Here is a 27,766-nt window from a genome sequence, read left to right as displayed (position 1 = left end):
GAGGTGTGTGACAGCCAGCCCCTTTCCTCTACCCAGACTACTGCCAGTGATAGCTCCTATCCACACTTCCACCCATGCGGCTTCTCGTCAGGTACTGCTACTTCAGCAATTCCTCCTCCCAGAACCCGAATCTTAGCTCTTCCTGCTTTCTGTTCTCCTTCACTTCAAACCTGTGGGGCCGTCCTAGAAATCCCATTTTGCAGAGGAAGGAGCCCAGCAGAAAGGAGCCCAGTACCTGCGAGCTAGTGAGTGACAGGACAAGGGCTCAATGTGGAAGAGGCGGTTCCAGGAAATCCACACGGGGTTACCTTGGAAGGGTTGAGCCTCCAGGTTGCCGTAGGTGAGGGAGGCCGTGAGCCCCAGGGCATAGCCGCTGACATAGGAGGTGACATCAGACACGGTGAGAGGCAGATTTGCCCCTGTGATGCGGTTCAGCAAGCCAGGCATTCTGTTGGCTCCTCAGCTCAGGGCCTGGAGGAGACAGGGCAGTTGGGTAACGAGGAGAGGCCCATAACCCTCCAAGCCTAATCTCAATTGAGTGCCCTAAAAACTGCAGCCTCATGGTCTTTGCTTACCTTGGGGACTTCAGAGTTAATGAGCATCCCGAGAGCAGGGGACTTGGTCACTGATATCTCACGGCACAGGTAGAAAAGCTAAAAACCCGATGGCACCCAGAGTGAGGGCCAGCGCGGAAGTGACCAACCAAACAGTTTGGACTTACTTACTCCCCCTCCTCCTGGTTTGTGTGTGGGTGGGGATGAGGGGCTCACGTCTCACCCCATCCTTATGGCTCCTGATTTTTGAACATAACATTTTCTCTGTGAAATGAAGGTATTGACTGCGGCAGTTCTCCAGATCCCTTCCCCTGGCTGCAGAAAACCAACTTGCTGCAGCCAACACGTGGGTTGTTAAGGGTTAAAAGTCAGCTGGGCGGTGGTGGTGCACACCTTTAATCCCAGCACTCGGGAGGCAGAGGCAGGCGGATCTCTGTGAGTTTGAGGCCAGCCTGGTCTACAAGAGCTAGTTCCAGGACAGGCTCCAAATCCACAGAGAAACCCTGTCTCGAAAAACCAAAAAAGGAGGGGTAAAAGTCACTAAAGACCCCCAAATCAGGACAGTTGCCATCCTTCCAGATGGGTCTTTCTTGCCATTCCCCATACCCGATCCATGGCTGGGCTGGGACTTCTCTCTGGGAAAGCCCTTGAATCTATCCATGGCCTTCCTTCTCCGACACCAGCACACAGGTCCCAAGGTGCCACCTCCACCTGGACTTTATCTCTTCCTGCCATAGAATATACTCTTTCTGGCTGAAGCCATTGGCCAGAAGGCCCATTCCAGCACACAAAGTGAGCATGTCCCCATCATCCCTGCCACTCTCTTTTACCTACCAATGGCCATCAAAGCCCTTTGAATGCAAACTGGTTCAGGGCCCATTCTTCACCTAAGCCCCACCCCTTAGCAATGCAGTTCAAGCACTAGGGGCTCAGCAGCTTCCTCTTCTTGCCTCTGTGTTGCCATGCTGCCTGCAAGTCTGACCCCACTCCTGCTTTTGATGGAGGAGCTTTCTCCTTCTCCTCCTCGTCCTCCTCATCCTCCTCCTCCTCCTCCTCCTCCTCCTCTTCGTCCTCCTCGTCCTCCTCGTCCTCCTCGTCCTCCTCGTCCTCGTCCTCCTCCTCGTCCTCCTCGTCCTCGTCCTCGTCCTCGTCCCCGTCCCCGTCGTCCTCCTCGTCCTCGTCCTCGTCCTCGTCCTCGTCCTCCTCCTCCTCCTGCCTCCTCCTCCAGAATGGTCGAGGGCAGACTATCTCTGCCCAGCATCCTTCATCCCTCTCTCCCACCCCATCTTCTCTCTGCTGTCATATTTCTACCAGCTCATCTGAGCATCTTTAGTCCTGCGAGGTTATTTTGTAACTGTTCTCTGTAGGAGATGTGGGTAGGACCTAATTGGTTCTCCTTTGACCTCTCAGTGCCAACTGAGTGGAAAGAATAACAAATTGCTTCATCCTTTTACCATCTAGATCTTCCCGGATCTGAATCTTCAGGACTGTGAATGGAGACCTAATGAGTCTCTGAGGACCTCCCACAAAGGCAAATGCTTCTGAATGGTGGGGAGCGAAGGTGTAAGTGGGGGTCTTTCTGGGTTTCCTCTTTCTGTCTGAGCCAGGCAAAGCTCCTGGACTGGTGACCTTTTTCCATCTGATGGCACTATTTGCTAAGTGCTGAGTACTCTGCCCCTTCTCAGGGAAGGTTGTGCTTCCAGTTTCTGTCCTATTGATGTCTCCAGTGAGATTCTCAGGTGTCTCCCCCTGCCCGCCCTCTCCATGGCCTGGCCAGCGTCATCTTTTTAATTATCTTCTCCCTTGTGACTGGAGCCCAGACAGCTCTGCTGGCTTTATCTCCTGACAGGCTGGCTGATAACGGAAGGCGGAAGAGAGCTGGGAGCACCCCGCTGGCTCCAGTGCTCTGTTGTCTGTCTTGCTGGCCAGAGCAGAGGCCGGCCTCTTGCAGGAAGCAAGCAAGGATGACAGACTTCATTTCCTGAGTGAGCCGCATCCCACGCTATCTGTGGTCCTCTCTCTTCCTTCTCCCACAGTTTCTCTACTGTCCAGAATGTTGATGGGGGAAACCAGATGTACTGCGGACTTGGACTCGAGCCTTGGTACATTCTGGGGTAGAGTGTGGCACGGGCATCTTTTCCAGCCCACTCTTCCCATCCTATGCCTTACACCCAGAAAGTGGGTATGGATGGGAGGTTCTGCAACCTAGGCCAGACTGGCTCTAAAAAGACCCTCTTGATGCTGATCCACAGTAAGGCCAAAGATTGACACATGGGACCTGTGAGATTTAAAAGCTTCTGTACGGCAAAGGAAATAGTTACATGAAGGGTTGGTCAACAGGATGGGAGAAATTCTCCATTCATCTGATAAAAAGGGTTAGCGTATAGACTGCGCACGGAACTCAAAACTAAACAACAAGAAATAAAATGAGCCAATTGATTAATGACTTAAGGGAATGAGCGGTTCTCAACAGGTGAAATGCAGATGACCCAAAGTATTTAAAAAATATTCAACTTCACTAGCTACCAGAGGAATGCAAGTCAAAAACCGTGCTGAGAGCCCAAGCCACCCATCAGAATGGCAGTCACGTAGAAAATGAGGTCTGTAACATGGTGGGATATCTTAGATTCCTCAGGAAGAATGAAGTCACTATTTGCAGGGAAATGCATGCAGCCAGGGATAATCACATTACAGAAAACAAGTCAGCCGCAGAAAGACAGATCCCAGGTTGTCTTTCCCTTGTGGTTCCCAGATTTCATGTTGATACACATAATAACATATATGTTTGCATGTAGGCTCATGCATGTATCGTGAAAGTGGAAGCAAAATTATTAGTGGAGGACAATGGGGACCAGGAGGAGGCAGACAGGTGAGAAAAAGGAGGAACAGACGTATGTCGGGTGCTCAACAGTATATGCATGTACAAAAGCTTGAAAACCTGGGAGAGGTAGACTTTCCACCCCAAGGGCCCTTATTCACACACGTTTGCCAGCATTGATAAGTCTCTACTGTGTTTCAGATCCTCTATAGCCTCTGAGGAGACGAAGATAAGACACGGCTTTATCTCAGAGAGTTTATAATCTTGTAACAGATGAAACTGGGGAGTCAAGAAGTCACCGCAAATGACAGCGAGAATTTATTAGGCGACGACAATGAGCCACACATATATTGTCTCATTTACTCTTCGCAGAACTGATAAGGTGTTAATCTTGTGCTGACAGGACCCTGAGGCCTGGCGAGAGATGTGTTTGGTCCTAGACGAGTTTGGTGGCGGCTGAAGAACGTGCTGACACAATGGCTGCCGTGTCTGATGGTCTTTTGGTAGGTCCCTGAGGTTGTTGGAGAGCAATTATGTTGGGTGTCCTTTCTCCTGGCTCCATTCCCAGCCTGGGCCTCCAGTGAGCAGCAGGCTCTAGGGAATCCTGAGAGATAGTGGCAAACCCACCCATCTCCAGAGCTATGCGTGTGAGACCCTGGTCTGTCCTGAGGATGGGATCTAGTACTGGCTGGAGGTTCAGTACATCAGGGTCGATAGTCGATTATCTTGGTTAGGTTAATTTTAGGTGGGGGAAGACCCATCCTAAAAGTGGGCGGCAACATTTTTCAAGTGTGAGTCCTAAACCAAATGAAAAGGAAAAAGCCTGCTTCACGCGAGAACTCCTGGTTTCTGTGAATTCAAGGCCAGCCTGACCTACACAGAAACTTCCAGGCCAGCTAGAGCTCGGGAGATCCTGTCTCAAAACACACAAAACTTTTAAGAGAGGCTGAGGAAGGCAGGCAGGAAGGTTTAGAGAAGGGGTGTTCTGAGTGATCATTTGTTTGCGGTTTCATGTTCCCTGAGGAGCAGATGGAATGATGGGAAGGGCATGAGGTGCGAGACCAGTTTCCCCTGGATCTCATACTGAATGAGGTACCTGTACGAATTCCCTGTGGCTTTCTAGGGTATCAAAGGTGGCCTCTGGTGGCTTAGAAATGCCGAAGCTCAAATGATAGCCTTCTGCCTGCTCGGGACGCTATTTGTATTTATGCCTGGCTCAATAAATATTTATAGAGAAAAAATGAATGAGTGACTATCAGCTGCTGAAGGACGTCAAAGGACACTCGGTGCTGGCTTTCTGTGGTGGGGACAAGGCAGGGTGTGGCTACAGATGGTAGCACAAGGGACAGACAGCGAGACTGCACGCCTAGAATCTGACCCATTCATGAGCTCCCCCCCCCACCCCACGGTTCCCTGTTCTCAGCGAAGCAGTCACAACCACCCTTTGAAGGTAAGAACACAGTCATGTGACTGCCAGAGTAAAAACCCCCTGATGTGCTCCATGGATCTTAAGGCCCTGCAGACTGGATTTCCTTGTGAACCACCCTCCCCCCCACCCCCATGGTTTCGTCTCTCCAGCTCTTCTGTCTGAGGTCTTTCGCGCGGATGTCCCCACACCTAGAAATAGCCTTCTCCTGGATGTCTGCATGGCTCGCTCCCCTTTCGGGCCTTTGCTAAGGCAGGCACATACTGATGTTTCATTTAACCTGGCAACCCCTTCCCTCAGCCTTTTCCTCCAGGACTCGCTTGACTTCCTCTTTCTGTAGCAGCCTTGCACGCACATCAGAAATAGCTGTTTATTCTGGCTGTCGTTCAGCATCTGCTTCCCCTCCACAGGGCAGGGACAGAGCCTGGCTTTCTCATGGCCAAATCCCAAGCCCCGTGAACCAGCCTTGCACTGATAAGGCAATGAGGAAGTATTCATTATTAACGCATCCTGAATCCCAATAGCAAGCCAGCTGTTGGTTCTCCTGAGGGAGAGGAGTGGCTACCGGATTCCTCAGCGACTCCTCTGAGGAGCCCTGTAAGCTGAAGTCATTAGGTTCCGTTCCTGTGTGTGACACTGAGTCCCTAAACCTTCCTTTCCTCCCGCAACAAGGCCCAATTCTCTTGTAACAATCCACAGTTTCATAGAGAGGATGCTTAACTATTCTATGTGCCTGGACCAGCTCCTGACCATAGTCCATCTCCCTGAATCTCCCATGCCTGGACCAGCTCCTGGCCACAGCCCATCTCCCATAGGGCCACTACAGCCACCAATCCTCATATGCCATTCAACTCCTGGGACTCTGCATCCTGAGTTAGGATGAACCTAACCTGTACTATCTGCTGATTTCCTGGGTTGGTACCTCAGTGGCAGGGTCAGATGGATGCCTTGCTTGGTCCCCCTTACTGTTATGAGAACACCACTCTTGTGTCCTGGAAAAATCTCTCTGAGGGAGCCCCAGTGCTTGTTGGCTTGTTGGCCTCTTTCTGTTGCTTTCTGTGCCCATAGTCCCAATCACACATTCCCTGGCCCCTGCCTCAGGGCCTCCCTTTCCAGCCCTGCTACCATCCTGGCTCCATTAGCATCTCTGGGGACAATGCATCTGCTCCTGCCTTTTTCTCTTGACCCAGCATCCTTTGCTCTTTTCTTGCTTTGTCTCTATCTCCACTGAAGCCTCAGCTTCAGACCCCACTGGCGACTGCTCTGGGGTATTACCCACAGCTTCCCAGACTCCCCTGCTGAGTCTCTTCCTTGCCACACACACCTGTTCCAATGTGTATTCTGTTTATCTTGTCTAACGTGTCCCCGCGCTCTTCTAGAGTATGAGCCTACGAGGGTGGGATTGTGTTTTAGCTTGTTTGCTGTTGTATCTGTTACCGAGAGAACAGCGTCGCCCACAGCAGATGCTCCGCGAATGGATGAATCCCACTCCGAGTGCCATGAACCTGTAATTTGGCAACGTGCATGAGAGGCAAGCTACTCTTCCTACCTTTTGTTAAAATCTCTTGCGTTTTATTTACTGTGCGTGTGCATGACACAGCATGCCTGTGGAAGTCAGGGAACAGCTGCAGGGAGTCGGTTCTCTCCTCCCACCATGCGGGCGCCATGAATCAGACTCGGGTGGTCTGCTCTGACCGGAAGCATCTTTTACTCTCCGGGACACCTTACTGGCCCCTTCCTATCTCTCTTTTATAGACAAAACACCGAGGTTCAGGGAGGTGAGAGGACTTGTTCAAGATCCCACAGCTGGGAAGTGGTGAGGCTTGGAGACGAGCCCTAGCAGCGGGACTGTGGAGTCCACACGCTTCACCGTGGGGACACGCTGCTTTCTGAACTAAGTTTTCTTCTAAGCCTTGAGAGGTTTCCCAAAGTGTTCTCTTGTCTCCACATCTACCGAGTCCTGTTGCTTCATTGCTGTCCTCTGGACCACCCCGTAACATCCTAAGTGCTCCTTCAGCCCAGTCTTTCTTTATTGCCATATACACACATGCCCACATGCCTCCGTTTCTCCTTAATTGACTTCCATTGCCTTTGTCCAGTGGGGCAAAGCCAAATTCCTTGCATCTTCTTCAAGGCTTTCCCCGTGGGCCCTCATCTCTGACCAGTGTCACCTCCAGCCAAGTCCTGTATATCAACCTTCCTCCTACATTCTGATCTCACCGAGGCTCAAACACGCTGTTTTTTGTCATCCTGGAACTTTTTTTCTGGGATAATGGCTGTCACCTTCTCTGTTTTTCAAAGTCCCATTCATCATGCAAAGCCTATTCTCCTGTCCCCTCCCCCATTCGTGTCTTTCTCTGTGTGTGTGTGTATGTGTAGGTACATGTTCGTATGTGTATCTGTATGAAGTATATGTGTGTATACCTGTATTGTATGTGTGTATGCATGTACTATGTATATATGTATAGCGTGTGTGTGTTGTGATGTAGGTATGTGTATCTCTGTGTGTGTGTATCTGTATGGAGTGTGTGTGTGTAGTGTGTGTGTGCACATATGTATCTGTATGGAGTGTGTCTATGTATGTTTGAGAGTGTGTGTGTTTGGAGTGTGCTTGTATGTATGTGTGCGTATCTGTATTGAATATGTATATATGTATCTATCTGTAGGAGTTGTGTGTGTGTGTGTGTGTGTTTGTCTACCTGAATGGTGTATATGTGTGCAGGGTCATGTTCATGTGTGTGGAGGCCAGAGTTAACCTCAGGTATTATGTCTGAGGAAACCTTCTACCTTATTTTTTTCGAGACAGGGTGTCTTACTGTTACCTGGAACTTACTGATTTGACTAGGTTGGCTGGCCAGTGAGTCCCTGGGACCTGCCTGTCTGCATCCCCTCAGCCCTGAGATTTGGGATGTACACCACCATGCTTGTGCATTTTCCTCATGGGTTCTAGGAACCCAAACCAGGTCTTCCTGATTACATGGCAAGCGCTCTACTGGCTGAGCCATCTCTCCAGCCCCATGAAGTCTTTCTTGACACTCTTGATATCTCTCCATGGCTTCCGTATCCCGTGGTGCCTTGTCTGTCACATTCCATATCCCAAGGCATGGCAACCATCCATCTGTTGTGGACAGGCTGACAAGTTCTCTGTGAGCACTGGCTGTGACCTCTTTGCCTCTGTGAGGCTTGGTTCAGAGAAAGCTCTCTCATGGGGGTGCCTTCATAGGCCCTCTGTGCTGACCGACACTATTAGGGTTTGTACCTCTGCACCACTTCACGAGTTCAGACTCACAGCTTTCCAGAGACCAGCCTCAATGGGCACTAGCCCCTCCCCCTTCCGCAACCTTGTCCCTGTCCTGAGCTGCTTCTCAGCTTGTACTGCGGATGGGAGACAGAATAGGGATAGAAAGGAGCAGGCAGAAGAATTCTGGAATCGGCATCTCCAACTCTCACAGGTAGGATGGGGAGCATCTATGTCAGGGCTCCTGGGGCCTGGGGTTCTCTACACTCCTTTGCTAGGGGACTTTGACATTGTGAAAAGAGATTTAGAAAGGACTGGGCTACAGCACATTGGTAGAGCACTTGTCCAGCATGTATACAGGGCCCTTTGATTCCTAGCACTGCCCCAAAAGAAAAACAAATGAACAAACGAAAAACCAAACAACCAACCAAACAACAACAACAACAAAAGAAGCACAGAGGTAGGACCTCGACCAGTGTGGCTAGGCCTGTGTTCAGAGGAATGCTGGAGACTTACTAGGCATTAGAGCATATAGAACAGCTATCAAAGCAATAGGCCCTTCTGTTCCGGTGCTGTGTGCCTTGAATGCCCGAGTTAGTGCTCCAGGACTTAGCTTTCTGCACACCCGCAGAGTAGAGAGGTTCCCATGGATTTCTGCCGATCAGATTTCTGATCAGGGTCTCATTCAGGAAATAAAATCTGTTTAACTGAGAACAACTCAACATTACTGTCTCAGACACGGCCATTTGGCTCTGTCCTGGCATTTGGAAGTCTCACACCCCCAACCTGGCCAGATCCCCCCATCCCAGATCATGTTCAGCAGGGCTTGTACTAGACAGAGTACAAACTCATCGCTTTAACCTGGGCTCAATCCCACCCTCTTACCTCAGTTTTTGGGGTCCCATTCCTTCTGGTACCTCTAGAAAGTCCTTTCACTTCTTGAGGGAGCTCAAGACCCAACCATAGTCTGGCAACTCAATCCTTCCATCAAAGTGGTCCACAGTGAGTAAGTTTCCAGAGTCTAAGTCAATTGTACTAAGCTTCTAGAATTCTAGGGTTCCCACATTCTGGTTCCCATTCCAGGATCACCCATCCATGGGCCAGATCCCCACCTCTATTGCGTTCATCTCATCCTGGAGCTCATCAGGATGGAGCCCCCCATTACTCTGAGCTCTGTCTTCTGGTGTTGCTGCCTTAACCGGGGCCCTGGAGGGAATCTTAGCCTCTTTCAAGGCCCAGCTCAGAGGCCCCCATTTCCATGGAGCCCTCCAAGTCCTTCCTGCAGAGAAAGCCAGCAATTCTCATGCCTTGTATTTCCTTTGAGTGTGCTGTATTTCATCAGCAGATGCACGGGGCATGCCTACCGAAGGCTAGAGTCTGTGCCAGGCCCAGCCAGTGGCCAGGGACAAGACAGACATGGTCCCTGTTCTCATATTTTGTGTCCTCTTCTGCAGTCACTCAACCAGGACCCATTCCAGTAGTACTGGAGGCAGAGACTCTGTCCATAGGCATAGGCAGGGCTTTTCTGGATAGGATCCCAGCAGCACAAGAAAGGATTGTAAGTATTGACCAACAGAATTACATAAAACAGTCAGCAGAGACAGCCTACACAAAGGGAAAGCATATTTGCCGCCTCCACACCAGACAGGAGAATTAATATCTAGGATATATAAAGAACTGAAGAAATAAACACTGGAAACTAAATGAGCCAATCAGCACACAGGCTAATGAACCGAACAGACAACTCTCATGAGAAGAAACACAAACGGCCAATAAACAGTCTTCAACATATTCAACAAACACTCTTAGTTACCAGGGTACTGCAAATTAAAGCTGTTTTGAGACGGTCTCACCCTAGTCAGAATGGCTGTCATCAAAAGGACAAGCGGTAGCCAACGCTGGAGAAGTGCGGGAAGAACCCTTCACGGTTCCTGGGAATAGACACCTGCATAGCCACAGTGGAAATCAATACAGGGCATCCTCAAAAGAAAAAAAAAGAAAAAGAAAAAGCAGAATTCTGTACTGTACAATCCAATCATGGCGTTCCCGGGAATTTCCCTGAAGGACTCCAGGTTAAAACAGAGACACTTGCACACCCGTGTTGATCATTGCACTACTTACACTAGCTGGGGAAATGACGCAAGTCTGGATGTCTATGGACAGATGAATGGGTAAAGAAAAGGGGGCACATAGTCACAGCAGATGTGGCCATAAAGAAAAGTGAAATCATGACATCTGTAGGAAAATGGGCAGAGTGAAAAACCATGGATGTTTAGTGAAATAAGCCAGACTCAGAAAGACTACCACAAGCCCCATCTTCTCACAGATGCAGAACCTAGGTTTAAAGTTACGCATGGGTGTAGGTGTGTGTGTTTGTACGCATGTATAGAGGTCATGGAAGCAGAAAGGGGCTTATGAGAGGCAGGAAGAGATCTTAACGGAGGTAGGAAATAGAGTGTAATAGAATATCCATGGGATATGAAAGCACCGAGAAGCTGGATGTGGGGCGAGTACACCGGAGGCAAGGGGAGAGGGTCAGGATGAGGACAAAGTATACCAGCACATCTGTATGAAGATGCCTAGATGCAGCCTGGTACTTTGTATGTGAACCGACCAAATTAACTAAATAGTAAAACGATGTCTGTCGTCCCCCTCAGTGTGGGACCCATAGTTGATACTGCTAGGATGTGGTGTCACATGCCTGTAATCCCAGTTCTTTGGAGACTAAGGAGGAAAGACCATAGCTTGAGGCCAGCCTGAACCACATACTAAGACCCACAGCAAACAAACACAATGAGTGGATGCCATGTACTGGCTTTGTGGGTAAGTGAATAGGATAGACTATATTATCAGGGAGTGAGACTAAGGTCCTGGCTGTGGGCTCATCTATAATAGTAGAGAAATTTTTCTCCTTAAGCCCAAAGCTCATAGCACCCCATCTCAGAGGCATCCGTAGTCTTTCCTGGAAAAATGATTAAGCAGAAAATGCCCAGCCTCTCTATCCCCGGTGTTCAGAGAGTGTCCTCTTGCCTGGGAGAATGGAGTTTGGCCAGTGCTGGTGTCCAAGACAGTCACCTCCAAGAAGGCAGAGGCCCAGGCTGTCCACACTTCCTGAACTTTCTGACTAAGAGGGAGTGACTGGCTGGAGAAGGGAGAACCAAGCAGGTGGCACCTATAAACTCAGAAGAAATAGGATCTCCATCAACATCCTTAGCTGCTTGGAGGTATGGCTTAAGTGCCTGCTAATGTTGCTGACTGGCAGGTGGCCTGTTCCCTGGGGCCCCAGGGAGATTGCAGAGCTGAAGTCTTCTCAAACAATGCCACGCGTTGCTAGGAAAATTGGATTCTGTTCCCACAAATTCAGTTTAAACCACCTTTCTGCGGTACCTTTAAAGGTGAGCCTCCCCCCTTCCCAGCTGCCAGCATCCCTGGAGCCCCGTGGAGAGGCACTAAATGGATCCTTAACATGGCTTCCAGTCCATGCCTACCTGCTTGCGGAGGAGTGCATAGGATGACGGATGGAGAAAGGGCTACTCTGAAATTGCCCTTGAGAGAGGGCTTTTGGCACAGGTTTAGTGTCTGTCTTTGCCTAAGGTTTCTAAGAGTGTGAGACCTAGGGGTAGGAACCAGAGATGTCATTGTCTTTGTTTTATTCCCAGCATACAGAAAAATGTCCAAAACAGTTAAAAAAAAATGAAACAACAATACACCGACGCAATGCCAGGTATAACCCCGAATGCTTTCTAGGAGGAGGTGGGGGTAATCCTCAGGCCTGGCCAGGAAAGCGGGCATGGCTATTAATTAGCCTACCACTCCCATTTTGCAGGCAAGAGAATTGAGACCTGGAAAGGCTCCAACCCCTGCTAAAGGTGACACAGCCTTGGGTGGTGGGCCTCCGGCTTGGGCAGTCACTTTCTGAACCCTATCACCCTTCAATGCCTGTTTACAGAACTAGTGAATGAGGGACCCGGGTAGAATGAGCCCCACTGAGCTGTGCCCAGGCCAGACATCTGCTAGGAAAGTAAATGCCAGGCTTTTTTCCTTAGTGGGCAGTCCAGGGACTGAGGGACTTTGGAGACACAGGACAGGTCAGATCAGAAGCCACGCCCTGTGTTGCATCCCTACCACCCTGCCCTTTTAAGGAAACTGTCCATGGTAGGTTTCTGGAGGATCCTCATGCTCTCGTTGAATTTCTGTAAGACAGATTATCCCTTTACAGGGTAGGGGACCAATATCAGAGAGGTTAAGTAAGCCTCCCGGTCACACAGTCACATGGCGATAGAGGCGGGATTTGAACCCAAGTTCGGGAACCTATAGTTTGGACCATGGCCCTCTGCTGCTCGCTGCCTTCAATCAGTGCACCTGCAGCCAGCTTGCTCTTGTTCATATTTCCCTGGATTCTGGGTGTGCCCTCTGGATTCCTTCCACCCTGGTTCCCGTCCTTGGGGTGGGGTGAAAGTTTCTAACCAGCAGTTCAGCCTCTTTACTCTCCTGCCATCAGCACTAAGCACGTGACCTCTATGGGCCAGTGACAGAATGAAAGGGAAGGAGCCATCTCAACGTAGCTCTCTCCAGGCACTGGCACCAAGCAGCAGGAGAACCAACCTGGAACATGGTTTGTTGTGCCCCTGGGCTTATGTGAACCCTCAGAAAATTAATAAGTCACAGGTGGGAGTCACTGCCTTTGGGATGCTGAGCGCCCCCAGTGTCAACTGGGCTTACAGAAATAGGATTTGTGGACTCAGAGGCCTAACTCCAAACAGATGGCAGTAGAGTCAAGTGTTGTATTAATCAGCATGCCTGGATTATCACCCAGTTTCTCGGGACTCTCTAGGTGTGAGCATCCCTTTGTTTTGATTTAGAGATGATTTGAGTAAACAGAAGTTAAGAAACCCACCTGGGTCAGGGAGCTTGTAGTAGATGATGATGTGGGACCAGAACCCTGACAAAGCCATGTCTCCATGTTTCCTACAATGTCGTAGCAACACCCAGAGATAGGGGATCCCTTAGCCACCAGAAAATCCTCTTTTTGAGAGGCCCTGATACCAACCAGAGGTGTTAGCAATGGAGACTAAGCCAATCAGAGTGAGAGAGGAGGTAGCTGCCATCCTCCTCAGTAGGCCTGGGAACCACATGCTCTTGCCTTAGATCCCTGACAGAATTCAGCTTGAAGCCAGGCTCTGGTGTGTACCACCCAGTGACATGATACATTACTTCACATGGCTAAGCCTCTGTTTCCTGACCTGTGCGAAGGGCACAGAACTTAACCTGGCTACCCAGTGCCATCAGGAGGAAATACAACAGGCCTGACACACAGCAACCAGCTCCCCGTCCCCCAGCTTTTTTATTTTTATTTATTTTTTGGTGTTCACTATACAGTACAGGCTGGCCTCCAAGTCACGATCAGCCCTCCTGCCTATCAATCTGAGTGCTGAGACAGGAGGTGGCAACCTCCATAGTGAGAGTTGCGGCTGACTTTGGAAGGCATGATGATGGACTCTTCCTATGTAGGGGTCATAGGAGGACGTGGCCAAGGTAGCCAAGCTCAGACCTCGAAAAGGGCTTGTGCATGGGCCACCTCGGAAAAGTCTTCGGTGGCTTGAAAGAGTAAAAATGATGTAATTAAAAGTTGTCCAGGGAGCTTTTAGCCTGTGGCCAATTAACATTTTCAAATGCAGCCGTGAGTCATAAAAGCACCGCTGTTCGTTCATACCTTGTGCAATTTGTAATCAAGGCACCGCCACATCCATAAACGTTAGAGCACAAAGAGCCAGGGGAGAGGGAAAACAAGAGACAAAAGCCAGTGGCCCCATGACTCCCTCTTCAGGATCAGGGAACCTGGGCTTAGATGGGAAGCAAAGGAGGGTTGAGTCTTCTGCTAAAGCTAGACTGCTGCCCAGCTAAGGGGTGGGAGTTTGACTCTTACCACAGGGAGTCTCATCTGCTGATTAGAGCTGAGAGCCAAGGACTGGGGTTGAGCTAAGACCCTGCACACGGCTATTCTAGGTTAATCTCTCCACTCTGCCCTATGTCCTGTGAGTGTTCTGACAGGCGCCCATGTTCTTTTGGTTAAACCTAGAGGGATCTCGACGCTGCTGAGCAGATCTGGGCTCTCCTCATCATAGAGACAGGGCAGGCTGTGTGCCCCTGCCCCCTTGAAAACCTGAAGTGTGTCTTGCTTCAGCCTGTGAGTTATGCATAAGTAAAGCCCTTTGCTTTTGGACTGAAGACTTTGAAAGCCAGTGTGTGCTTAGCGATGTCCTGTTTCCTGCCTGCCATAGCAATCTTGGATAAACGGGTGTAGGAGCGGTGGCATTCCTTGATGACATGTGACCTGCTTTGGGCATGTGGCACGAACATGTGCTTATTGTTACCGCGACACAATGGAACCTGGCTAGTGAAGCCATGATTGCTCTGGTCTGTAAGCTAAGATGATGGTCAGGGGCAGAGACTGGGGCATGGCAGAAAAGGACACTGACTAGTGGTCGCACTATGGAATAAATACCATGAAGACAGTTTTCGTTTTCCCAACAGTGTTCAGGAGAGTGGCTAGCACCCAGCGGATGCTCATTAAATGTTGACTAAATGAACAGAGGAGTGAGGTGTGGTGGTGGACAGTGTGGAAGCAACAACCCAACAACGGTTGAAAGTTCCCAGTTCCAGCAACAGCTCCCCATTCCCTCCTCGTTCACTCACTTACTCAACTCACAAGTTTTAAAACACAGACTCCTATCCTGTCCCCCAATAACTGGATCAGAGATAGACCCTAGATTCCACTTAAAACAGGGACCAGGTTTCATGGGAAATGGTGAGGAAAGTTTTCAGCTGGGATTTTATTTTGGAAAAAAGCAAGATTAAAAACTTGAAAACAGAATTCTACATTGATTATAAGATTATAAGTGCATATTAAAATTTTCAATGAAGCTGGATGGTGGTGGCGCACACTTTTAATCCCAGCACTCGGTAGGCAGAGGCAGGCGGATATCTGAGAATGAAACCAGCCTGGTCTACAGAGCAAGTTCCAGAATAGCCAGGGCTACACAGAGAAACCCTGTCTCAAAAAACCAACCAACTAACCAAACAAACAAAACCAAACAAAACAAAAATACTAAAACAAACAAATAAACAACAAAAACTGTAAATGAACAAAGAGCAAATTAAGTATTGAGTTGGGTAGGTACAAGTTTTCTAGAGAATTCTCTGCTTAGCTCACTGTGATGTTTCATACTTCACGGCTGTCAATTTTCTCTTTTCCTGCCATTCATTGGCCTGGTGGCCAGGTTCTCCTTTGTCTATGGCATTGCTTGGGTCAAAATGGTGTGGGAAGTCCTGCTGTCTATGTGCTGCCCTTATTGGTTAATGAATAAAGCTGTTTCGGTCAGTGACTTAGCAGAATCCAACAAGGTAGGAGTTCCAAGCAGAGAGAGGAGGAAAGAAGGCAGAGTCAGTGAGAAGCCATGTAGCGGCAGCAGGAAACAGACGCCAGATGCCAGGTGGAAACTTACCGGTAGGCCACAACCACATAGCAATACACAGATGAACAGAAATGGGTTAATTCAAAGATGTAAGAGCTAGCCAATAGGAAGCCAGTGCTAATAGTCTAAAAAGTGATTTAATTAACATAGTTTCTGTGTGATTTTTTCCGGTCTGGATGGCCGGGAAATGAACAAGCAGCCTCTGCTTACAACAAAAGACCCAACATCCCTTCTAAATCTCCTCGTTCAATCTCATGGCTTCCCTGAGATTTCGGTTCCATGGTGTAATTCTTTGGCTTTCTGTGGCCATCTCTTCTCCTCCGAGACACCGATGGAGACAGGTGCCAACCAATGGGCAGGGGTTGACATGGGCCTGAGTAAGGGCAGGTGCTTATGCTGACCATTTGCACAAGGACTCAGTTCATTAGTATCCTTCTGTGAGGTGAACTTTGTGTACATGTGCAGGATGTGTATCCAGGGTGTGTGTATGAGGTGTGTGTATGGGGTGTGTGCAGGGTGTGTATGCAGGGCATGTGGGGCATACAGGGTGTGTGTATGGGGTGTGTGCAGGGTGTGTGTGTGTGTATGTGTGTGGGTGTGTGGGTGTGTAGGGTGTGTGTTAGTTTTATGTCAACTTGGCACAAGCTAGACTCATTTGGGAAGAAGGACTCTCAGTTGGGAAAATGTCTCCATAGATTGGCCTGTAGACAAATCTTTTGGGCATTTTCTTATTAATGATTGATGTGGGCAGGCATAGGCCACTGTGTGTGGTTCCATTCCTGGTCTGGGTGCTATAAGAAAGCAGAATGAGCAAGCCGTGAGGAACAAGGCAGTAAACCATGTTCCTCCAGGGGCACTGTGTCAGCTCCTGCTTCCAGGTTCCAGCCTTGGATCCCTGTCCTGACTTCCTTCGGCGACAAGGTGTGGCCTGAGAGCTAGAAGTTGAAATAGACTCTTTCTTCCCCAAGTTGCTTTTGCTAATGGTGCTTTATCACGGGAATAGAAACCATAAGAGAGCGTGTGTGTGTGTGTGTGTGTGTGTGTGTGTGTGTGTGTGCATATGTGTGTGTGAGTATGAGTGCCTGTGTGCGTGTGTGTGTGTGTGTGTGTGTGTAGGTCAGAGGTCAATCTTTGGTGTCATCCTTAGGAATGCCATCTACCTCCTTTTGAGCCAGGGTCTTTCCCAGGCCTGGAGCTCACCGATTAGAGAAGACTGGCTAGCTAGCGAGCCCTAGCGATCCACCGTCTCAGCTCCTCCAAAGCTGGAATTACAATCACTTTCCATGACACTCGGGGTTTTTAAGTGGGTTCTGGGAATCTAATTCAGGTTTGTGAGCTTCCCTCCAAGACCCTGATGGGGACAACTTTTAAGCTTAGACTCCAGCTAAGAGTCTCAGATTAGGCAGAGGTCTGCAAGGTGCCTGAACAAAGAAGTGGGGATACAATATAAACCTGATAGACCACCCCTTTCCTGGAGCTATGCCTGCTTGGTGCCATTGTAGGCTGTTCTCTAGCTCCCTGCTCTAGCCTGTTTTCTGTCATAGTCTCCTGAGAAGAGACTCTGAGCAGTCTCCAGGCAGGAGTCTGGGTCCTAGTGCAGATGCAGAAAGAGGAAGACTTCACAGCCCATCACTTAGCAATGGGCTTCAGAATGGATACAGGACCAAGATCCTCCCAATTTCTCCAGGTCCCATGGCAGATTCAAGAGCCCTGATCCCATAGACTCTTTCACAGGCTCTTATAATTTGTGCTTGTTCATTAGTCCTGACTCTGTGCCCTGGACTATTCTCATTCCTTGACTCCGAGCCTTACCACCCATGACCGGGTTTTCTCTAAAGCTACCTACCATGCTGGGCTCTTTTAAGCCCCGCCTCCTCTTCCATGAAGTCCATCTAGATTCCTCCTCTGAGGTATATGTAAGAGCTGCCATTCATGGAGTGATCTGAATATCTCTAGAAGTAGCATGAAGACCCTTAGTGTCTCTTCTCACACATACCCGGCCTGCAGCACCTACTGAGGAAATGCTAGGCCACTTGCCCCAACTCCAGCCTCTCTCTAATAAAATGGCATTGCCGTTGCACCAGGGTAAGGGTCTGGCACAGTCACACTAGCCACTGGCCTCCTCTCCAACTGCTCCCTCTCCTGCTTCTGTGAGTTCATTCCCAGGGCCGGGAGACAGTGAGGCCAGTAGCTGGAGGTGAATGTCCCTCAAGCTCTTATCCCAGGCTGTCCCCCTTGCCAGCTCTCTGCTCTCTCTCACAGTGGCTCAGTCTCTCCTAGCTACAGTGAGCAAGTGGACGATCCATGGATGTCTACAATGGCTTCTGAGCCCCAGACTATCTCGGCCCTTCATCCCTCCTAGAGCGCAAATTCAAGGGCTCTTCTTGTGGGTACTGGTTGACATAAGCTTAGGAAATAGATTACCACCCTCTCCAACTTGAGCTCTCATTTCCTCGAGAACAGAAACCCAACACCCAGACAAGTACCTGGCATCAGGTGGCATCCAATGACTCAGTGACTTTCATTCCTGTCCCTTTCCCTACCCGCCCTGCCTGATCGTGCAAACTGACTCAACACTCTGGGGACCAAACCGTTCTGTTCCTTCTCCACCCGTCTACACAGCCCGCCATAGAAAAGACACTTACTTTCCTGCCTCTCTTTTTCCACAGGGCCTCATGCCTCTGTGGCTTCCTCCACTCCCCTGCACTAACACCCTTGACCCCCAATCTTAGTCCTTGTCCCTCACTGAACACTCTGGACCCCAATCCCCTTGCTATAAAGAATCCAGGTATATAGAGGGTTCCAGGGGTCAGCTCTATGGCTAGGTAAGTGCCCGAGGCGAAGGAGAGAAACTGGGTGGAGTTAGCAAGACTGAAAGACCTGTGTCCTCCTGCACGCCTTAGGCTGGAGCCATGTCGGTTGGTTCACTGACTCTGCTGATCCGTTTCTACTCTACCTCCCTGCTGCTAGAATGTCACCTGACATGGCTTTGCTCTCCCCAGTTTGGCTAAAGAAAGGGAGCCTATGAGACCAAGAGAGTCTGTAGGGCTTGGCCATTGGGCTCTGGAGCTACGTCTTTGGAGGCCCTGTGAGAAACCACGGCACACAGCCAAACCTGAACCAAGAAAAAGGCCAAGGCCATGGTCTTTGTCCAGGACCCTAGGTGCCCCTTCTTCAGGCTCTTTTCCCCAGGATGTTTATACAGATGACTTCCCTAGGGCTACGGTTGACATCACCTGTCTGGCCCTGAGAGAACAGCCAGTCAGAGGAGGTACTCTCTGGAAGGAGAACAGTTATGAGAGGCAGACAGCCAAAGCTGACTAGGTGAGCTGGGGAGGGTATCTCGGTAGACACCCAAATTCCCTCCAACCACTGCACATTGTTACCACGCAGGTACATCTCCCCAGGACCTGGATAACTTGACCCACAGCCTGATGACCAATGGCTAGGGACCATCCTGAGAGCAACATCTGGTCCATGTTTGGGGACAGTGGTTATGACAGGAGGCTACAGGCCCCTGAGTGTCCCAGCTCCTAAAGCTATGGTGGAGGGATACTTCTAGCCCAAGTCACTCCCATGTCAGGCATCTTGGCCTGTCTCAAGCCTGAAAAACAGGGGCCCCACAGGTTACCCAGAGGCACACAGTTCCCATACTGTATTGAGTCATGAATTATGACCTGAGTTGGGTTAGAAATGGTCCAAACACTGCCCCTGGAGATGAATGAGCACCCCAAAGCTGAAGCACATTGCATTCATATGTCAGACCTCAGGAGTCCTGCTCAGTCACTACATGGTCAGGCTTTAACCCACAGTCTTAACAATCTTAATTCATACACACACACACACACACACACACACACACACACACACACACACACACACACTCTTAATCCCCTTCGCATCACTGGTTAAAAAGCACACTGCACATATATTCCTGAAATGTGAACATGTTTATATACATGTACCATGGTCCACTTCATCTACTCACGTGACTTGCTCCATACACATCATCTCCCTCCAGAAATGTGCCTCTATATGCCTCCCCAGTACATAGCCCACATATATCATGGACCACTGGGCTCAGTCCCCACTCTGATCCCAGTTAACTGCAGGAGTTCTGTGCCCTTGAGTGCCCCTCCTCCAAGTGAGCTACAGGCCACCCTGTGCACTTTGGCCTCTGCCCAGTTCCCATGACTTGCTTGGTTTAGATAGGTGGACACAGAAAACAGGCTTAAGTCCCAGCAGAGGAAGTGAAGGAGAAGGGTATACTGTCTGATGAGAGAAAGAGAGAGAGAGAGAGAGAGAGAGAGAGAGAGAGAGAGAGAGAGAAAGAGAGGTGCCTGTTGCTCTTCAGAGTGGAGGAGGGGCTAGAGGCTTTTGGCCCCCCAAGTCCCAAACCTCCTGTGCCACTGGCTGAGACAGGAGCATCAGAATAAAACACTAGGACTTCCTAGGACCTCCAGAGCCGCTGCAGGAGATATGAGTGCACTTCCAGCAGGGGCTTGGCACGTTAGCAGAAATCACTGTTCAGAGTGCCAAATACCCTGACCCCCCACCTCTCCCTACCCAAGGATGCCCCCTCTCTCTTCAGAGCCTTCTTACCTCCAGGATCCCAGGATGTGAGGGCTCAGAGAAGAAAGCACACTCAGCCAGCGGCTGTAGAGACAGTCGCACGCCAGGCACCCAGAGGGCAGCAGGCATGAGCCTGGAGCTTGGCAGCGAGGGTGGGCAGCCCGCGGAGCACTGACTGCCCTGGAGCCCTAGAGGACAGATTAGAAATGATGGGAACAGGGAGATGGTGGAAAGAGGTGGCAGGGATGGGAGGCTGAGACAGACAGATAAAGAGAGACAGAGACTTAGGGAGGAGACGCTGAGAGAATTACACACAGAAAACAGACACTAGGGAAGAAAAGGGAGAAGGAGGAGAAGAGACAGAGGGAGGGAGGAGAGAGAGAGAGAGAGAGAGAGAGAGAGAGAGAGAGAGACATGGGAGCAACATGTGGTTACATCCTCACTTCTGATGCTGGAACCTCCTGAGCCCCTCCCCACAGAGTGAGCACACAGTGCTCAGTCACTTCCATCCAAACTCCCCGTGCCTCTACACTCATGCGCACCCTCTGCACTTGGGATGAGGTCCCTTATCCTTGCACTGCAGGGCACTGGTTGCACCGACCCTTACCTTGTCCCAGAAGCAACATGTGTGAGGACAAGCACTTCTCCCCACAGCCGCAGCAGCTGCTTCCCTGTGGCCAAAGCTATTGGAGAGGGCTCCCAAGCTGGGCGCTGGTACCCGAGACCAGTGCCTGGCTGCCCTGGCAGCTGGCTTGATCAATGCCAACATTGCGATGGCTGTTTAGGTGGCCTGCAGGAAGCAGAGCCATTTGTTTTGTCAGAGCGTAACCATGACAATCACCCCAGGCTCACACGACTGTGCAGCCTTCCCCCACCCTGCGCCCTCCCTTCCCCCTTCTCCTAAGCACAAGAGGAAGCAGGAGGCCACTTAGCAGGCTTGGCTAACCCCTGCAGGGACTGCTAGCAAATGTCTGGCTCCCTGGGATGGCAGGCTTTTGGGCAGCCCCTCCCAGGGGGAACAAATCGCCGCACCTTGAGGCAATTCAATGCTGGACAGAGCTCCCAGGGTCCTGACTCTGGAGCTAGCCTCCCCCAGATCCCAGTGTTGTTCCTCTGCAAGTTCATCTGTGAGACAACTGTTCCAAGCTGTCACTCCAGTTCCCCCCCAAGAGGCCATGATGCAGGCAAGCAGATGGCCCTGGGTACTGTGGTCCCAGGCAGTAAGCAGATCTGCCAGTGTCTTTGGTGGGTCCCAAGCCATCACTGGTTACCCAGGGCCAGGCCAATCATGGGAGAAATTTCTAGGCAGCTCCAGGAAGTGGGGGCTCTGGGTAGAAATTTGGGTGACTCAGAGAGCCAGGGGCTTTATTAAGATCAGGCCAGGCAGATCTAGAATTCTCATTGTCAGGCAAGTAGAAATACCAAATCTAAACTTCAGGCCCAAAGGTAAAGGTCCCAAAGACGAGGAGACACAGGGTGGGTGCTACTAATAACACAAGATAGCCAGGGAGGCAAGGTGGAACAAATAATGACTGTGTGTGTCAAATCACTTATTCCATAAGGAAAATTCCAAGAAGAAGGGGTCCCCCCTGCCCAGTGTTATTGAGAAACTGTACAGAGTGGAGCAACTTACCCAAGGAGCACCCACAAGCAACGGCAGAGCAGGGCTGCACACGCTCACCCGTCAGTCTCTCTGCTGAAAACATTGCATTCCATCCTCTTGGCCTTCAGTAGATACCACTATGTGTCAGGCCCCGTATGCCAAGCTGGGGAGCCCTGAGTTCCTAGCAACATTGGAGGTAGCTGCTTCCCTCCCCTCGTGAATGAATACAGAGAGGCAAGGCTCTTAGCTGAAGGCGCAGAAAAGGTTGAGAGCCGGGATTCACACTTAGGTCTGTCTGTCTCCGTTTCTCTACCCTACCTTCCCCATCAGACATGTTCCTGGATTTGACTTAGAGGAGGCAGATTCTGGAGGTATACGAGGGGTGGTGAGTATTATTTACCATGGGTGCTCTGGTGTAAGGAATAGATATTCCATAGTTTTCTTCCTGTGGCCATAGGTGACCTGGTTTTACCCAGAAGTCCTTGAGCCAGTGATTCCACAATTAGACAGCCACATTAGAATTCTGAGAGGGCTTTCATTAGACGTGCCGCTTGGAGCCTCAGGTCTCGTCCAGCTTCATAAGTGTGGGTCAGCTGAGGGTGACCCCCCCCAGCAGAACACTGGAGAGCAGTTTGGGGAGGATTCGGAGAACTGCTGGGGAGATACAATGAGTGGGGGCTGGTTTGGGGATGGGTGAGGAGAGCCTGGTGTGGGACACAACCTGCTCAGAATTGATTGTGTCACCCGGGTTCTTCTTCAAAGTCTCTGGGGTGGGGGCCTGACCGCCATAGAGAAGGAAGCTGCTGTCATGGGGGAGGACAATGGTCTGGAGGATGGAAAGCGTCCCCTAACCTCTGAGGACAGGCCAAGACACCAGACAAAGTTCACTGCCGGCTTCTTATACTCTCCCACCGCAAGCTAGTCTGGGCTGGTGTTTGATAATAAACAGCACAGAGACTCCCAGGAACCTGGGAGAGGTGATGACAGCACTGGCTACCCAGCATGCTTCTCTGCCACTCGGCAGCTCCCTGTAGCCAGCCTGTTGAACCCTCATCTTTACCGAGTGTAGAGCAAGCATGGGAAGGTGAGAGGAGAAATCTGCCCCAGTTCCCAGCCAAGAGAACCTACCACAAACAAGGTAGAAGTCAAGGACCAGCACCAGAGGTTGACCTGAGTCTCCCACATGTGTGCTGGGGTGCCGTGCCTTCACTCACAGCCATGGATGGACACATGCCAAGATCGAGGAGAAAAAGAAATACCTGCCTGATCGGCAGGAGAGACAACAGTTCAACCCACAACACCCATTCAGAGGAACTGAAGAAAGACAGAGTACGCAGAACACCAAGGGGCCTTGTCGCTATACTATAGAAGTTCGGAGAAGACAGGAGGCAAGGCGATGTCATACACACCAGGTTAAGTGTGGCCCAGTTCTGCATTGCTTCAGTTCAGCTGCTGATACTGACATCTCCAGCTGTGTGCCTTAGGGAAGCAGCCTACCTTTTCTGTTCTGCAATCTCCCCGCTGTTAATATTTGCAAAGCACTTAAGATAGCAGGACGCGTCGTATGCACCATCTGAATGTTTGTTAAACACCAAATGTTCCTTCCACAAATGCTCATGTTTTATAGGTGTGAACACTGAGGTGCCGAGTGGGGAGGTAACTTCCCCTGGTCACCCAGTTGGACAGGGAGGATACAGGGAATCCACGCTCCCTTCCTCCAGTCTCCTTTCACAACAAACTGAGGTCATCGCCTGGCAGGGCAGCAAGCGCGGAAGGTGGGTGGGGGTAAGTACAGAGGAGAAGTGGGGATCCCCCTAAGAGAATTCCTTCTGCCTGGGAATGCACACCTCTTTTCCCACCCACCCTCTCTTTTCAGGACTGGAAGCTGTGCGCTTGTCTCTGCCCACACAGGAAAGGGAGTCTGGGGAATGTGTGATCAACAGAGACTCTGTGCGAGAAACTACTCCTGTGGAGGCACCTTGGTGGGCCAGGGCAAGTCTGGCAGAGGATTCAGGGCAGTTCTGGTAGGGCAACTGGGACCACAACGTGTGTGTGTGGTGTGTGTGTGTGTGTGTGTGTGTGTGCGGTGTGTGGGTGTGTGTAGTTCAGGGTAATGGGAAAGGGTTCTTTCTAGATAATCTGAGCATGGAGCTGACGGCACAGTGTCCCTCAGAAGCCTTGCTCTGCTGTGGTGACTGAGGGGGTCCACTGAGTGTGAATGCGGGGTCTGCAGAGGCCAAGACTGTTCTGCAGGTAGTTGAACAGATAAAGGTCACTGACATGCTGCCTTCTACAGAGCCTGCCTCCTATATTGCTTAGCTACATCTTTCCCCTTCTCCAGCCTCCCAACCGCTCCCTGCTTGGTCTCTCCACCTCCAGTCTAATGGGCTCCAATCTAGTCTCCAAGCTGTAGCTAGGTCTGATGGTGGCTGCCCCCTGTTGTCACCCTTTCTCAAGCAGCCCTGGGCCCTTCAATTCCGTGGACTTCTCACAAAGCTTCACTTACATAAAATTCAAGGCCGTTTGATAGCTGTTTAATCCTTTCTCTCAGATCTGGCCCCTGTCCGGTCCTTTGGGTGGGCCCTTTACTCCACCCATACAAAATGACGAGAATTCTGGACGCGAGTTGTTTTATGCTCCTGGGATTTTACCCACGGTGCTCCCTCTGCCTTGGCAACACCCTTCTCTTCTCTGTATAGCTATGTGTCCTCCATGTGTCTTGCACAATGGAAGTACCACATCTTTGAGGAAGCTTGACCAGAACCATAGCATCCCATTGCTAGCATAGGGTAGCTGAGGTTTTGGTGAAAGGGGCCCAGGCAGCCCCAGGGCACATAGCTCGGGTCATGACGGCTCATATGCTGGCTGTAATGTTGGTGTGGTACCGCAAAGCCACAGGTGAGGCACAGGACACGGCAAGAAGGCAACGGCGTAGGATCAGGACTCTCGGTGGTTGGGATGCCTGAGTTCACACACTCCCTAAGCTCCTATCTCCTCATGGCTGTCACTGGCACCTTTAGACTTTGACTGAAGACTTGGCATGGGTGGAGGAAAAGCTGGTCAGTCAGTGGGTACTGACCAGCCTGGTCATCAACAAAGCATCTAGAGACCTAAGAAAAAAAAACAGCTCTGAGCCAGGCAGTGGTGGCGCACGCCTTTAATCCCAGCACTTGGGAGGCAGAGGCAGGCATATCTCTGGGAGTTCAAGGCCATCCTGGTCTACAAGAGCTAGTTCTAGGACAGGTACCAAAGCTACAGAGAAACCCTGTCTCGAAAAACCAAAAAAAAAACAAAAACAAAAACAAAAAAAACAAAACAGCTTTGGTTTAGGGGACACTTCTTACTCAGAGTCACTCAGACCTCACTTAAATAATGGCGCCTGATTCTAATCAAACCTCTGTCTCTCAATGTCTCTCAAGGCTGAATGCAAGTTCTGGTCCCATCGCGTGTGGACTATATATATCTGGCAAATAGCTTCTCCTCACGGATGTGTGTCTGGCCATGTGGATGCTTTCTCAAATCCTGCCTTCATCACCCCCATTTCCTTCACAATAGTTCCTACTGCCTGTCACCTCCTGTGTTCTCTCAGGAACCTCCAATCTCTGCACACTAACCAAAGTGAACCTTGCTCAGTACCCTGCCATACCTTACAAATACCAATGAGACCTGCATGTGGCTTCCTGGGGCTTAGGAGGACACAATGCCCTTGGCCTCAACCAACAGGGGCCCATAGGTCTTACACCACTGATGTCTCCAGTCCCTTTCCCTGTCTAGCCACCTAACTCTACAACCTGGAAAACAATGGATTCCCCCGTGGTCCCTGGACTTTGTCCTCAAATAGAGATGTTGCTTGTGCCTAAATGTTCCTTCTGGCTGATCTTCAGTTAGCACTTCTACTTCTTCAGGTGTCAGCTCAACCATCTATTTCCCATGGGGCCTCAAGCTCACATCTTCCATTGCAGATCTCCGGATCTTTTGGTATCCATCCTTTATCGATTCTATAGCATTAATTGTGACTACAAGTTAACATTTTATTATGAGATCATTTGATTGATGTCTTTCTCCCCTGCCCCAGTGCAAGCTCACTGGAGGCTAACACCTTACCTCTTGGACTGCTAGGTATCTACCATGCTTAGCTTAGATCCTGGCAGAGAGTGAGCACATGGCAGAACAACTGAGTTAAATGAAACCAAGTGAACCCGTGATGAAAGAGACCTTTCTTAAAAATCAAGATAGGTACTCATTTAGAATTATTACTGTACTACTTTATAGATGAGGAAAGAGGAGGTCAGAAAAGTTAAGGGACTTATCCATTTCCTGGTTAGTGGCAGAACCGAGGCTGGAATCCAGGCACGGCTCCTTGTACGTTAAAGGGCTCATTCCACGCCTACTGAGCAGAACCGGGTTTACTGCTAGTTCCAGTGCCCATTGTCAGTCCCTCACTCTCTCTTCAGGAGGCAGGCTGCCTGGGGTTGCAGACAGTGGCTGACAGGGGTCAGGGCTGGCAGGAGACAGCTGTGTGTCTGTCAGGTGCTCGTTCCTTATTCATGATCTGTTGCCATGAGTAGTGCCTGGGTACAAACAAGCGGTGACAACTCTAGACTTCAAAGCTGTCCTGGAAGCAGCAGCACAGCTGGCCTTGTGCGGGGTGGGAGCTGGCAGCTCACTGAGGATGGAGGGATGAGGCAGAGGTGGCTGTCCCAGAACAGGTGGCTGCTGAGAGCAATAGGACGGAGGAGAGAGGCTGCTCGGGAAGCAGAAAGGGCCAATCTCTGAAGCTGTCAATCTCATGCCACGCTCCTCCAGCTTTGTAAAAATAGACATGCCGCAAAAGGGGCAGGGAGGAAAAGAGAGAGGGAGAGACTTTCAGATGTGGTGCAGGAGCACCTCCCATTCCTCGTGTCTTGTGTTTCTTCCCGAAAGGGAAGGATAGTACATTTCTAGTCTCCAGGTCATCCGGGACACACTGTGCCTGTGCTGATGACCTCCAGTGTACCCAGGACAGTGCCAGGCATTTTGATCCACACCGACTCAGGTCATCTTCAAAACCTATCTGGGAAATGTTTGTTGTCCAAATTCAATAAACACAATGTTTCCTTCGGGGCTCCAGCAGCCCACAAAATAACACTGTTCCTTCCATCATGAGTCCCGTACCATAAAGAGGTGGATAGATACTCTAAAGGAAATCATTTGAGTAAAATGCTATGGGATGGCCTATTGGCAGCAGGGGTGGTGGTGGTGAGGGGTAGGGAGGCTGTTCAAGAGGGAGTGGCCTGCACAATTAAATGGGAAGGCCCGGGGTCTCACTTAGTTCAAGAACAGGGCAAAGAAGAAATATTCAGAACCAGGGGCCGCAGGTGCAGAGGGTGAGAAGGGCTCTCAGAGCCCAGCAAGAACAGGAGCTAGAGCAAAATAAGTGGGGTCCACAGAGGGCGGTGATGAGCAAGAAGCAGCGAGGAAGTATAGGGCTCCCTGGGAGACGTGAGATGTATTCTTCTGGGAAAATGTAGTCTCTGAAAAGGTCTAACAAGGGGAGAAGCATGCTTTGGTTCCATCTTACGAAATTCTCCTGGCTGCTGTTCAGCGCAGGTTAAAGTATAGTGGGGAGGTCCACAGGGAAGACACTGGTAAAGAGAGAGGATGGTGGCATGGCGGTACTGGTGATGGGGAGGTGGCTGATTGGATAAGGGGAGGGGAGGGAGAGAGAGAAGACCCAGTGATGCTTCCTAGGCTAAGGGCTCTGCACTAAGGGGGTGAGATAGATGAGGAAAGACCAGGTTGTGTGGTGACAGTAGTGGGCAGCAGTGGGGACCAGAGATCTGTTCTGGGCATCTTGAGTTTATGGAAAAGCATGTATCCAGGTTTTTTTTTTTTTTTTTGGACCTACCACCCAGCTCCCAAATAAATACACTAAGACTTATTCTTATGAATGCCTGGCCTTAGTTTGACTTGGTTCTAGCTGGCATTTCTAACTTAAATTATCCTGTTTCTCTTTAATTATGTTTTGCCTTTGGGTTTTTAACCTTTCTTTATTCTATTTATCTTTCTTTACTTCATCCTCCGTGGCCGGCTGGGTGGCT

At 50.3% G+C, this 27,766-nt stretch overlaps 1 protein-coding gene across 2 annotated transcripts in view; it reads right to left on the bottom strand.

The window, feature by feature from the left end:
* Positions 1–20,910, bottom strand: part of Vwa5b1 (von Willebrand factor A domain containing 5B1) — a 68,005-nt gene extending 47,095 nt beyond the window's left edge. The window contains exons 1-3 of one of the 2 annotated variants that reach the window (XM_005353381.2): positions 20,691–20,910; positions 20,114–20,410; positions 309–471 (exon numbers count right to left, since the gene is read on the bottom strand). In XM_005353381.2, the coding sequence (XP_005353438.1) occupies positions 309–447 (139 nt within the window). In that variant the 5' untranslated portion in view covers positions 448–471; positions 20,114–20,410; positions 20,691–20,910. The remainder of the gene's footprint in view (positions 1–308; positions 472–20,113; positions 20,411–20,690) is intronic. The other variant, XM_026782060.1, reaches the window with a different exon arrangement.
* Positions 20,911–27,766: the final 6,856 nt, after the last annotated feature.

This window comes from Microtus ochrogaster, chromosome 10 (assembly GCF_000317375.1).
Source record: "Microtus ochrogaster isolate Prairie Vole_2 chromosome 10, MicOch1.0, whole genome shotgun sequence".
Classification (NCBI taxonomy): Eukaryota; Metazoa; Chordata; class Mammalia; order Rodentia; family Cricetidae; genus Microtus; species Microtus ochrogaster.
Note: the sequence above shows the minus strand (reverse complement) of the source record. Positions and strands in the feature narration are given on the sequence as shown.